The sequence below is a fragment of the Anoplophora glabripennis genome, unplaced genomic scaffold, assembly GCF_000390285.2.
Source record: "Anoplophora glabripennis isolate ALB-LARVAE unplaced genomic scaffold, Agla_2.0 scaffold57, whole genome shotgun sequence".
Taxonomy (NCBI): domain Eukaryota; kingdom Metazoa; phylum Arthropoda; class Insecta; order Coleoptera; family Cerambycidae; genus Anoplophora; species Anoplophora glabripennis.
In genome coordinates, this window is record NW_019416296.1 from 404695 (window position 1) to 420050 (window position 15356).

Below are 15356 nucleotides of genomic sequence, written 5' to 3' on the forward strand. Positions count from 1 at the left end.
AAAAAACAAGTTTTTGGCTTTATTATAGCACATTGACAGCTATTTGACAGCTGCCAACTGTCAATTTTGAAAATCTAACAACAGATCTGAATTCAGCAACCTCAAAAATATAAACCTAGATAATAAAAAAAATGAAATAGGCTATTTCAAAAGTCTATACACACTGCGCATATACATAAATCCGTGGAGGATATTCGGAGCTTTAAAGCTCTGTACCGGCCAAACTATCCATTTTTGAGCTTTGTGGCCATTGAGACAATTGACCAGTATGATGAACTCTATCACATATCAAAAATTCAGCGAATTTGACCGGGACCCAATTTCCATAAGATTTGTGCGGGGTCCTTTAATTTTTTCTACATTCATTTCGAAGAAAAAAGTTGGAATAAATAATTCCCTAATTTCGTACGTTTCGTAAGGCCGAAAATTTTCCTGTGCTAATATTTCGAAAAAACAAAAAAGCTAAATAGAGAAAAAGTCTTACTTACAACTATACCTACTATATACTATAAAAACTGTTTTCAGAAGGTCAAAATAGGGTTATGTATCTGCTTATTTTTTTTATTCTACGTTTAAGTGAGAGCCGCAGAAAATAAAACCGTTTCTAGATTATCTTCAGTCGTTTTCTAGAAAAATGGATTTTCGAGGATATATCGATCATGAATTTTATTTTAAAGGTTTATTTAATTTATTTTTGTTTTTATTTCTAATTATTTTATTTATTTTCTATACTTTTCACAATGAATTTACAAACTAATAAGTTAAAAATTGAACTTAAACCAATTTGAAACATATGTCCACAAGCATAACATCCGTGTTTTTCAATTTGAATAAGTGCGACTGAATACTAAGTACATGAAACATAATAAATGGTTAAAGTTAAAAAAGAGCATATTAAATCAAATTCGACACAGCAAAGCGACTAATGTGAGTATAAGATATAAACAAGTATAAGAAAAGAATGTACTTTACAGATTTATTGTCAACTGCTTTTGTGATTTCTCACAAGTTTTCATAGGAAAAAATTTACATGAAATAAAAAAAAGTTGAATCTTGGTGACAATTTTCTGTGCTAGCACATTTTCCTTTGAATAAATTTTTAATGAAATATACAAACTTTCAAGTAAAATTGGCAGAATAGGACGCTCTAAATAGATAAACAAACAAATAGATTTAATTTTAAATATTTACTTATATTTTGTTCAAGGATGATAATTTAATATATTTTTTTAAATAGACACCCTATTGAACGAAATGATTTAATAGGTCTTAGAATCAATAAAAATTGAATAATACTGTTGTCTAAGTAAGTTTAACATATAATGAGTAACAAAATTAATAACAATATTCTAATGTTTGCAAATAAATAACACTTATATATAGAAAAATGTGAAATGCTAGTTTAGCTTCGCCCAAATTAAGAGGAGCAGATTTTGCAGATAGTTAATATGACCTCAAGCACGAGTACCTGAATAAAGGCTACTTAAAACAGGAATAACGAAGAAGGTGATATTAATGTTTCGCAACTGGATATGCTAAGGAAGCAATAGATCGCCTTTTTGTAAAATATATTGGGTTTATTGATGATACAACATTTACGTCTAATGGAGTGACTAATATTCATAATACCCACTTATGCAATCCAGTAACAGTTATACAATACCAAGTTAATGTTAAGATGGGTAGGAATAGTTGTCAAATATATTTTAAACCCGGTTTCCTGGCCACTTTGATTAAATTCCCAGGAATTTTAATTTTTCTACAAATCAATAATTTATTCTCGATGGTGACCTTTGGGTCAACAAAATATGTTGTTTTAGCTTGACTGTATCCTACCGCAGTATAATCAAAATCTTCGAAACTTCGACCTCGATGGGCTTTTTTTTCTGGAGGTTTATGAAAGATTTCTTTATAATTAATTAAATGAGCCGCATTTACAAGAACGCATTCTAGATGGCACAGAGCACTTCAGGAACAGGTTTCTAATGTAGTCCAGAAATAACTAAAATGGAATAAACTTAACTTATCCTGATCTAACTTTAGTCATCAGTTTAAATATTTTTATTGACAATCAAGAAAAGTGCACATAGTGGTGAGGAATGTATGTATCTAGGCGCAGATTTTTTAGGCTGAAACTATAGCACATTTGGTTCTCTTATTAAATTTGCGCAATCGCGAAGATGTCAATCATAACGAACACCAACTTTAGTATTTTCAAAATTCAAATATACTCTTAGATATCTCCACTGTTAAACACATATTTTCTATTATTATTTCTTATTTTGGCACTCTCTCAATAGTAATAATACCTTTAGATTACTTAATTCCCACAGTTAGTTAATTAAGATAGAACAATGTCTAACAGAGCTGTCTTGTCAATACTTGTACTTTAAAATACAACGTTTATTAAGAATTCCAAATTCTAGGCCCAATCTAATATATACCGAAGATTCCCATCACATAACAACTAAAGATGATTCCGTATACCAAGCTCCAAATCAAAATTAGAAAAGCAATCATTTGTCTAAAAAATACAGTATCTCTTAACAATATAGCTGGTCATAGGAAAGAATTGATGGACTTATGCGTATTACCACTACCATTCTTCTGCTTGCGCTTCGGTTACGGAAAAATACTTTACGGACTTTGTCAAAGACAACCAAATAATTACGTTTCACCTACATGCATGAAACATCATGTTGAAGAGACTTCTCGGTCTGTAGGTATTAGAATAGATGAGCACAAAGATTGCATTAAAACCCCAGAATTTGAGGAATAAGATATTTGCAATTTCTCTTGGGAAAAAGATTATACAATTCAATGCAGTTCGGCCAAAATTATAGAAAAAGAAAATAACTCTGTTAAAAGAAAATTAAAAGGGACCGTAATTATTTTGTTGAACGGTGATCTTTCAAAATATTCTGTGAACATGGCTACAAATGAAGTAAGTGATGATAGAATAAATATCATATGGTCTCTATCTATGGAAACAGGCAAAAACAAATTTAAAGTATCAGAAATAATTAAAAACCAATTCATTGTCAGTTCAAAAGACGAAAGCTGAATTTTCGAAACGTAAACAACTTTTATCTGCTCCCACTATGGTAAATAGACTACTAATATATTGTTTTTAAGGAGGTAAGTACATTTTACCATAGAAGTGGAAGTTGCTATGGACAACGGGAGATAAGTGAGGTAACTTACCTCCCCAGGGAAAAAAGCGATTTTATGAACAAATAAATAGAAATATTTGATGAACATTACATTTTATTAACTATTATTATGAATGAATATTTGTAGTAATTCTTCAGTTATTACATTTAGTAACATTTATAAAATCTGGATAATTATTCCCCTCGCGTTTACTAATTGTCAAATTATTCTCAAAATGATTTGACCGTTCCATTTCAGTCACCGGAGGCTCAATATTATTAGACTGATCCACTAAAACAGCACGATGCGACGTATTAATAGAACCTAGAGTTGAAGTATCATTGTAAAGAATCCTGTTGGTTATTTCATTTTTGTTACTTCAACATAACATTCTGCAATTGTGTCTCTTGATAACTAATATATCAACTCCTGTATTAGCTAGTAACGTTGCCGATGTTCTTCGGAATAAATGGCCTGTATATGTTTCAAGATGTTCTAGTTTCAAAAACTGTGCAATCTTATTAGGAATCATAGAAAGGGTATTCTTGCATGAAATTTCATTTTTAATTTCCAATCTAATCTTGATATATTTCTTGAGAATTTCTAGGTGAGAAACAGAGCCCTGACGAGAAGTAATTTTAAACGTACGTGACATACCATTTTTAGAATTTGGAATTGTAACTACAATAATGTTATTGAAATTTTAGAAATTGACGTTGTCCAAAGTAACTTTGCATAACTCATCAGAAATGCTTCTGCAATGCCTAAGACCGTCACTACCTCCATTAGAAAATATATGTCATCGGGTGCCTGAACGAGAAAATCGTTGACTTGTTCTCGTAAAAACGCTTGACTTTTTAGATGTATAGCCGTCATTCTTACGTTTCAAAAATACTCTCAGCTTGGGGTGTTTTGATATATCCACGTTCTCCTCTATGAAAATAGTTGACTTAATCATTGAGTATTCATTCCACAAACTCGCCAGTGACTTTAAAGTTCTTGAAATATGCTAGCAGTGACATTTCAGAAACACCAGCATTTTTGTTCTGACACCATTTTTTGAAATTTCTATATGCTCGTCCGTAGCGCCCTTTCGACTTCTCGGGAAATAAAAATTCGCAGGCAGCATTTGCTGCACTTTCTGCTTGGAAATCATTCATTTAGAAATAATAATTCAAAACTAGTAAAATTGCAACTTTTATGTAGCTTTGTTTATAAACACCTTAGAAACGACAAAATCCAAACAATCAAGGCGACTGCAAAATTTCGAAAAATGTCAAAATGAATTGATTAAGAAATGTCAAAATATAAAACCTAATCTTTATTTCATGAACCATACAGAACTGTGGGAGCAGATAAAATGTTATACACCACGCAGCAGTTAAGTGTAATTTACCAGGCTCGGACTCTATTGCCAACCCTCGCTCCGCGCTCGGACGCAAAATCATCTTCGACTAATAAATAATACTTGCCTTCTTTATGGGGTAAATTACTATATCAGGTTTGCAATATAAAGAGAATGATATTTTGGATTTGTCTGCTTTTTCTCAGTGTGAGATTTTTGGTTAAGCAAAATTATTTTTATAAAAAATAACCCTTGTCTGATAGTAAAATTATATTTTATTATTTTTTTAAGGTCCTAATAAAAAAACCGAGTTATTAAAAAAAGTCGTTCTTAAAATCTTAAAAGTAACACTGTGTACATCAAAAACAGGACGCCCAAATTTAAAATGGCATAAAGAAAACTATTTTCGTACAAATAACATGTAGTTTGCCCTACAAATATGTGACACTCTGTATGCCAAGGGACTAAAATGTATATTTTAATGCAGTTAAAAGGCAAGCCAGTCGCGTATATGCCATTTTTTGTAGTCCCTAAGCAAATTTAACTATTAATTAAAATTATCATCCGATATCATTTTATTATACAATCTAAGAGGTGTCAAATTACCTTGACAACCATTTGAATCGTATTAATAATGGCTATACTTGTTATAAATGAAACCTCGTATTCTTTGGTGAATTTTAAGGGGTCTTCCCTACAAATTGGGCACATGTATTTATGTAGACATTGTCGAAAATTTGAGGGCCATTCCTAAAATTTACATGCTCCTGTGGCGAAGATACAGGGTATCGGTGGCATGTTTTTCTAAATAAAATAGTACGCCACTGCTTTACGGTAACGATATTTTCGGATTCGTCTTTCCATTTTCTACAAATTACGACTCTCTTATGTTTTTCTAAAAAAAGCTTGAATTTCGAGTAAAACTTAAAAAAAACCAACTGAAAACACTTTTACTTAAATGCCATTACAAGCACTAATCATTCTGTTATTTATTCGAATAAAAATATTAATAACATTAGCTATCACTTTAATGATTTTATTTGTGTAAATGTTCAAAAATACTTCGATTTCCACGAACACAGACCCGATATCTTTTAGTAACGAAAATGTAATTTGTCCGAAATATATTGTTGCTTGAATCTGATGAAAACCATTATTTATTCTTTCTTCTAACTGCTCAGAATGTTAAAGTTGCTATCGCAGCCCACTACGTAATTTTAAAAACCATTATATTCGAATCTCGAAGTGTGTTCTCAGTTCGTTTTTTAAGTTTTACTCGAAAATCAGGCTTTTTTCGAAAAACATAAAAGAGTAGTAATTTCTAGAAAATTGAAAAACGAATCCGAAAATACTATGGTTGTTACCGTAAAGCAGTGGCGTACCATTTTACTTAGGAAAATATGCCACGGATACCCTGTATCTACGTCACTGGAGCATGTAAATTCTAAGTAAAGCCCTCAGCTTTTAGAGAAAGTTTACGTAAATACATGTGTCCAATTTCAATTTATTTCACTTAACTAGTTTTTAAATTATTTAAAAATATATGTTTTTTGCAGTTTAACACCCTGTATCCTAAATAAAAACTTTATAGAAAAGACCCCCTTAAAATTCATCAAAGAATACGAGGTTTCATTTTTAGTAGTCATATGTGAATCACCCTGTATTTTAATGGAGTTAAAGGCAAGCCAGTCGCAAAGCGTATATGCCATTTTTTTGTAACTCTGTAACCAACTATTAATTAAAATTATCATCTGATATTACTTTATCATACAATCTAAGAGGTGTCAAATTACCTTTACACCCATTTGAATCGTATTAGTATTAGTTATATAAGCTATGCTATCATATTTGCCTTTGTTAGATATATTAAAAGTAAATTTAGTTTCTTAGGGATTGAGAGCGACATTTTACATGAAAACAAGAACTTTAATTAGTATTTGTATCTACTGAGTGCAAAAAAATTATTTGTCTCAGTGACTTGCTTCCACAGTCGCTTTAGAAATTCGTTTCGGTCGTACAAATTGACTTATAAACCCTTACTTTCATGAGCCCATAGCGTGAAGTTCTTCAGATTATCCAAATACTGATCACTGTGTTCCCTGCACACTGTATTATCACTTTTGAGGACGGCGATGGGCAGAGATGGAAAAAGTGACATTTGAAGCACATCATTTTCACAGCCAACAAAGTTTAATACACTGAACAGCACAACTCCCAATGAAATTTTGTTTCCCGACATGATGTACTCATCCGCGACCTGTACTGCCGATGATAATCGTATGGTGACGAAACAATGAATAAAATGTCCGGATACTGAAATGAAGAAAAATGTTCATGGAAAAAGCTTTTATAACTCGTGAAGGTAATTTGTCCTTCATATCCTTGACAAAGCGTTTCAGTTCAAGTTGAGTGCCACGCAAGAAATGTAAACAATGTTATACATAGCCTATATCCGCCGTTTTAAGTGGATATTAAGGAGATATTAAAAAATTATACAATTAAATAGAACAATTTTAGTAATTATGAATAAGGACAAAAACCTGCATGTTAACTCAGCTTGAAAGAGAAGGCAACAGACCAAAATGTTCTACGGCAAAATTCCAGTGGGACATAAAAATGAGTGGTTTTACAAAAATTTTCATTCATGGTAACTGTTGTTTAAAGTAGATTTATTGAATTTACAAAAATGATATGTAGAATTGTCGATGATAAAGCTTTAAGGATTTTTTTATGAAAGAGAACCATAGAATGAAGTTAGGTACTTATTTTTTTATATAAGACGTCTCAAAAACATTCATGAGAATATTCCTCACTCAAAAATAACATAATTTCCGCTAACATTGGTCCATTCTTGTTTCCTTTCTGAGGGCATCATTTTTTTTTGTTTTTTCAGTATTTATTAAACAACTCAGTTTCAAGTAATTTCTGTTGAACTTGTATTGTATAAAAAAGTATTTAAAATACTACATATTTTAGCATAAAAAATGTGTAGATAGCTTCACCAGTGGCGTACTGAAATAATTTTATGAAAAATTTGTACCTATACCACTGAATGTTTTGCTTCTTTGTAGTACAAAAACAGCTAAATGTGAATTTTTAATTTTACCTTCTTATACAGGGTGTCTGCGAAAGGTTGGGAAATCACGAAGCTGATGGAGATACTGGTGGCTAAAATTAGTCAATTGAGCCAAATATGCCTTATGCAAATGTTGCTGGTTTCAACATTTTCAATGTTTGAATTTTTTTTAAATAGGGATTTTTTTTTTTAGAATTACGGACATTGTGTCTTGAAAATATAAAAGAACGCCCTTCGTTTCATAAAAAAGTTCCATTTGTTCGTTTTCGATATCTTCCTTGGTTATCGAGATATTTGCATATACAAAAAATGCATTTCCTTTTTAAGCAACTTTTAACCCTTAAATAAAACTAATGCGACTTGACAAGCAAATTATTTAAAGTTTTCTAAAAAATAAGTTAAAGGGATAAATAAACCGTTTAAAGAGAAAGTAACAAATAAAACAGAAAAAATTGGAAATTTAAGAAATATCTACTGAGTACTAAAAATTACTAATTACTATAAAAACTGTTTAAAATGAGCACCACCTTGCCTAATACACCCACCAGCACGTCTAATTAGTGATGACTGTACTTTCCAAATCATTTTTTATTTCCTGACTATGGTGGAAAATCTTTGCATTGAAATTTTGTATATGCAAATATATGTGTAACTTTTTTTGAAACGAAGGACATTCTTTCATATTTTCAATACAATTAGGTATATCCTGTAAGCGTCTGAGTTAAATTTGACGGATGGTTAAAATTCTGGATTTTAACGTTTTCCTCTATTCTGTAAAGTTCTACTACTAGTTAACAGTTAAAATTTTAGCGTGTGCGTTAAAGCGATCGGGGTTATTCGGAAATAATAGTTCAAACGCGCTCAAACAATTTCATGTAGAAGAAGAAGACAAAGTATTGGTATTTAACCTAACTTTTTATTGTTCATGTCTCTGTCCCACTCATTATTTCATCCCTTTCGTTAATGTTGTCAGGGACTGTTATCACGAAGTTGCCTCTGATATGTCTGTTTTCTCTTCTGGATGGTCAATTTCAAGAAGTACCATGTGAATAAATCCATCGAATGCCATATTTTATCTCTTCAGATCTCAATTTATAAAAAAAAACTGATTTAACAACACCAATTTAGGAACCTTTAAAATTAACTTTTTATCGTCTAAATTTAAAGGAAATGGTCAAAATTTAATCCAAAAAATAACATACAGAATACCATTTCACTGGCTCTATTTAACAACTGTTAAAAATAACCATATATTTCATACAGAATACATACCTAAAGTTAACGAGCGCCAAAATTTTAATCTCCTTTAAAATTTTACTTTCCTCTTATAGAATAGACACTAATATCATTAATTCTAAAGGCAAAAAAATTCCTTATTTATCAAAGGGATAGGGCATAATTGACGCCCTACACAAGCAACGCTAAAATTAGTTAAAAATTCTTATTTGTCGTCTCAAAAAACATAACAGTAACAATTTTTTTGTTCAAACTCTGACAGTTTTCAAAATTATTGAAAAATTTCAAAATAAAATTCAAACATTGAACGCCCTGTACCTTTGAAACCAATTTGGCTTTTTTTCGAAAAATATAAGAATAATTTGTAGAAAATTGAAAGGTGAATCCGAAAATATCATGGTTGTTACCGTAAAGCAGTGGCAGTTTAGAAAAATATGCCACCGGTACCCTGTATCTCCGCCACTGGAGCATGTAAATTTTATGAAAATCCCTCAGATTTACGACAATGATTACATAAATACAAGTGCCCAATTTCAAATTATTTCACTTACTACTTTTTAAATTATTTAAAAGAATTAAAAATATTTTTTGAAGTTTANAATACATGTGTCCAATTTCAATTTATTTCACTTAACTAGTTTTTAAATTATTTAAAAATATATATTTTTTGAAGTTTAACACCCTGTATCCTAGATAAAAACTTTATAGAAAAGACCCCCTCAAAATTCATCAAGGAATACGAGGTTTCATTTTTAGTAGTCATATGTGAATCACCCTGTATTTTAATGGAGTGAAAGGCAAGCCAGTCGCAAAGCGTATATGCCATTTTTTTGTAACTCTGTAACCAACTATTAATTAAAATTATCATCTGATATTACTTTATCATACAATCTAAGAGGTGTCAAATTACCTTTACAACCATTTGAATCGTATTAGTATTGGTTATATAAGCTATGCTATCATATTTGCCTTTGTTAGATATATTAAAAGTAAATTTAGTTTCTTAGGGATTGAGAGCGACATTTTACATGAAAACAAGAACTTTAATTAGTATTTGTATCTACTGAGTGCAAAAAAACTATTTGTCTCAGTGACTTGCTTCCACAGTCGCTTTAGAAATTCGTTTCGGTCGTACAAATTGACTTATAAACCCTTACTTTCATGAGCCCATAGCGTGAAGTTCTTCAGATTATCCAAATACTGATCACTGTGTTCCCTGCACACTGTATTATCACTTTTGAGGACGGCGATGGGCAGAGATGGAAAAAGTGACATTTGAAGCACATCATTTTCACAGCCGACAAAGTTTAATACACTGAACAGCACAACTCCCAATGAAATTTTGTTTCCCGACATGATGTACTCATCCGCGACCTGTACTGCCGATGATAATCGTATGGTGACGAAACAATGAATAAAATGTCCGGATACTGAAATGAAGAAAAATGTTCATGGAAAAAGCTTTTATAACTCGTGAAGGTAATTTGTCCTTCATATCCTTGACAAAGCGTTTCAGTTCAAGTTGAGTGCCACGCAAGAAGTGTAAACAATGTTATACATAGCCTATATCCGCCGTTTTAAGTGGATATTAAGGAGATATTAAAAAATTATACAATTAAATAGAACAATTTTAGTAATTATGAATAAGGACAAAAACCTGCATGTTAACTCAGCTTGAAAGAGAAGGCAACAGACCAAAATATTCTACGGCAAAAATCCAGTGGGACATAAAAATGAGTGGTTTTACAAAAATTTTCATTCATGGTAACTGTTGTTTAAAGTAGATTTATTGAATTTACAAAAATGATATGTAGAATTGTCGATGATAAAGCTTTAAGGATTTTTTTATGAAAGAGAACCATAGAATGAAGTTAGGTACTTATTTTTTTATATAAGACGTCTCAAAAACATTCATGAGAATATTCCTCACTCAAAAATAACATAATTTCCGCTAACATTGGTCCATTCTTGTTTCCTTTCTGAGGGCATCATTTTTTTTTTGTTTTTTCAGTATTTATTAAACAACTCAGTTTCAAGTAATTTCTGTTGAACTTGTATTGTATAAAAAAGTATTTAAAATACTACATATTTTAGCATAAAAAATGTGTAGATAGCTTCACCAGTGGCGTACTGAAATAATTTTATGAAAAATTTGTACCTATACCACTGAATGTTTTGCTTCTTTGTTGTACAAAAACAGCTAAATGTGAATTTTTAATTTTACCTTCTTATACAGGGTGTCTGCGAAAGGTTGGGAAATCACGAAGCTGATGGAGATACTGGTGGCTAAAATTAGTCAATTGAGCCAAATATGCCTTATGCAAATGTTGCTGGTTTCAACATTTTCGATGTTTGAATTTTTTTAAATAGGGATTTTTTTTGTTTTTAGAATTACGGACATTGTGTCTTGAAAATATGAAAGAACGCCCTTCGTTTCATAAAAAAGTTCCATTTGCTCGTTTTCGATATCTTCCTTGGTTATCGAGATATTTGCATATACAAAAAATGCATTTCCTTTTTAAGCAACTTTTAACCCTTAAATAAAACTAATGCGACTTGACAAGCAAATTATTTAAAGTTTTCTAAAAAATAAGTTAAAGGGATAAATAAACCGTTTAAAGAGAAAGTAACAAATAAAACAGAAAAAATTGGAAATTTAAGAAATATCTACCGAGTACTAAAAATTACTAATTACTATAAAAACTGTTTAAAATGAGCACCACCTTGCCTAATACACTCACCAGCACGTCTAATTAGTGATGACTGTACTTTCCAAATCATTTTTTATTTCCTGACTATGGTGGAAAATCTTTGCATTGAAATTTTGTATATGCAAATATATGTGTAACTTTTTTTGAAACGAAGGACATTCTTTCATATTTTCAATACAATTAGGTCTATTCTGTAAGCGTCTGAGTTAAATTTGACGGATGGTTAAAATTCTGCATTTTAACGTTTTCTTCTATTCTGTAAAGTTCTTTTTAACGAACTAGTTAACAGTTAAAATTTTAGCGTGTGCGTTAAAGCGATCGGGGTTATTCGGAAATAATAGTTCAAACGCGCTCAAACAATTTCATGTAGAAGAAGAAGACAAAGTATTGGTATTTAACCTAACTTTTTATTGTTCATGTCTCTGTCCCACTCATTATTTCATCCCTTTCGTTAATGTTGTCAGGGACTGTTATCACGAAGTTGCCTCTGATATGTCTGTTTTCTCTTCTGGATGGACAATTTCAAGAAGTACCATGTGAATAAATCCATCGAATGCCATATTTTATCTCTTCAGATCTCAATTTATAAAAAAAAACTGATTTAACAACACCAATTTAGGAACCTTTAAAATTAACTTTTTATCGTCTAAATTTAAAGAAAATGGTCAAAATTTAACCCAAAAAATAACATACAGAATACCATTTCACTGGCTCTATTTAACAACTGTTAAAAATAACCATATATTTCATACAGAATACATACCTAAAGTTAACGAGCGCCAAAATTTTAATCTCCTTTAAAATTTTACTTTCCTCTTACAGAATAGACACTAATATCCTTAATTCTAAAGTTTAGAAAAATATGCCACCGATACCCTGTATCTCCGCCACTGGAGCATGTAAATTTTATGAAAAGCCCTCAGATTTACGACAATGATTACATAAATACAAGTGGCCAATTTCAAATTATTACACTTACTACTTTTTAAATTATTTAAAAGAATTAAAAATATTTTTTGAAGTTTAACACCCTACGACTTTTTAACGAAGATAAAAACTTTATAGGAAAGACTCCCCTTAAAATTCACCAAAGAATATGTGATTTCATTTTTGATCAAAATTTGCAAATAACTGTATAAATTATACATAAATAAAATTTATATAAAAAATTACGATTGTGAGGCGCCTAAAATCAGTTCCAATAAATTTTAAGGGGACTTTAATTTGGAAATTGTAGAAAAGAATCCATATTAACATAAAGTTTTTGACATATTTTTGATTGATGAATCTCAAACGGTGACACATGTTTTTAAAACATCCTTTATATCAATTTCAATGTGAATTTCTTTTATTACACAAAAATATCATACAAATGTTATATAAAGCTAGTTATTTCGACGCCACATAGGTTAATCCAGAATTACGTAATTTTTTAAAGAAAATTTTACATTTTATTATTGTAGATACTCGTATAAGGTAGTTTTACACGTGCCTATGTGTCGGTAAAACCACAGAGAATGGGGGAAGTTGTTAAATTTTTATCAAATAATTAAGTTGTGTCGAAAAATACCCGAAAGAATAAAATAATTTGAACACCCTGTATCTCAAAAACAAGGTAAACATGAACTCCTATTGACGGGAACGTTGTGCCTTATTTTTGGATAACGAATTTAGAAAAACAATTCAGATTTACAGTAAAATAGCCTAGTGAGTAATTTTACAATTTTTATGTACGTAATCTTACTTAAACTAATCCATGTCTGATTCTTTCGATGATAGGTTTGTTTAACATTTTTTTTTCAAAAGCTTATACAGAGTATTCTTATTTATACGTGTGCTGGTCATTAATATAGTACGTACATACAAAACACTTTTAAATATTTCTTTATTAATTAATGATGCATATTTGGAAACTATAATTTCATTAAAGCTGTAAATCCTAAGCCAATTTTGTAAAGATTCTGTGGTAGTTTTTTTTAACATAAATCAAAGCTAACACCACGTTGATCTAACACCCTTCAAAATACCAAAATTTATATAAAGTTATATCCAATCTTATTTGTTAATTTAAAAAGGTCATTTCCTGATATGTTTTAATTTATTTCAATTACTTTATTTTTCACTAATTTAATTTTTCTGTATTAATATCGATAAAGAAAATCAATTCTACATATTTGCATAAGCAATTTAAGTGATTTCTTGCAAAATTAGTCTTAGATTAACATTTGAGTGCATGAGTTTTAAATAGATATTATATTATGTTATTTGTAACACTCCGTTACACTGATCATTTAAAGAATACTATCTGATTCTATCTATAGCACCGCAAATGCTGCGGAATGTTAATAATAAAATAATAAGAATAAGTAATTAGTTTTTACAGTAACTTTATTCATTATCTTGCTTATTTACGTAATGTATGAACAAACTATGTTCGTTAACTTTTTACTTAATATAACTATAAAAAAATCGTAGTAACTCGCAAAAAACGTAATTGTCGCATAAAATGTTGCAACGTTTCCACGTTTCGAAAACTGACTCTGCAGTTTTGAAGATGGTGATGAAATGGGCGTATCAAATTTAGAATTCACATAGTTAATCATACAATGTTTTTCTCTATAAATGTAATAGTTTAAATCTTCTATCTTTATTTATATCGACATCGGATTTGGAAACATTTAGCCTTGCTGGTTTTATTTTGGGCTTAGGCTCAGTGGAGTTAGTGATTATTGCGAAGTAACTGTTTAAATTTCAACCAACAATAATTTTTGATCCGTCTACATCTTTTCAACAGAAGATTCGCCCTTGATCTTCTTGAATGGAGAAAGATGATACAAGAGCATCCCTTGGACAATGTCAAAGCCTTACCTAGGCCAGGAAATATAGAGTTGGACGCGACTTTTTGTTTCCGCAAGCTGAATTTATCACTATAGATGCTAAATATTATGTACGATAACATATTAGTTTCCACAGTCATAAAAATGGGGGAAGATTGTTTGCAGGGTGGTTAATTGTATAATTTTTACGTAAATTCACGTTTATCGCTTATAATTTTTTTCCGTTCATTTCCACGAGAAAACAGTAAAGTACTTTTTTTCGTCTTCAAAAGACCTACAAAACTAGCCCTAAACTTTTACAGTTTAGAAAATTGTACATAAAATTATTTTTGTATAATAATTTTAATTATTGCAATATTGCAAATTTTTCTTAAATTGTTAATGTTTCATTCAGTGTTCATCGTTTCTTTGGTCTAGAAATGAAGAGTACTCGTCAAGATCGTATATTAAACGCCTGTAAGAAGGCAACTGCTCTCTTACATACATGGCGGCGCACCCTTCTGAACACTCAATCGCTATTTGTTTATAGCTTCAAATAACAGTGGAAAAAACAAATTTTCACACTGCAATTACTCATANGCGTATCAAATTTAGAATTCACATAGTTAATCATACAATGTTTTTCTCTATAAATGTAATAGTTTAAATCTTCTATCTTTATTTATATCGACATCGGATTTGGAAATATTTAGCCTTGCTGGTTTTATTTTGGGCTTAGGCTCAGTGGAGTTAGTGATTATTGCGAAGTAACTGTTTAAATTTCAACCAACAATAATTTTTGATCCGTCTACATCTTTTCAACAGAAGATTCGCCCTTGATCTTCTTGAATGGAGAAAGATGATACAAGAGCATCCCTTGGACAGTGTCAAAGCCTTACCTAACAAATAGGCCAGGAAATATAGAGTTGGACGCGACTTTTTGTTTCCGCAAGCTGAATTTATCACTATAGATGCTAAATAACTACAATAACATACCTATTAGTTTCCACAGTCATAAA

General features: G+C 30.5%; 1 protein-coding gene across 1 annotated transcript in view; it reads right to left on the bottom strand.

Moving 5' to 3' along the window:
* LOC108917503 overlaps nt 1–6801 on the bottom strand; it is a 34080-nt gene extending 27279 nt beyond the window's left edge. Inside the window, exon 1 of the mRNA XM_023453962.1 lies at nt 6539–6801. Coding sequence (XP_023309730.1) covers nt 6539–6737 — 199 coding nt within the window. The 5' untranslated portion in view covers nt 6738–6801. The remainder of the gene's footprint in view (nt 1–6538) is intronic.
* Nucleotides 6802–15356: the final 8555 nt, after the last annotated feature.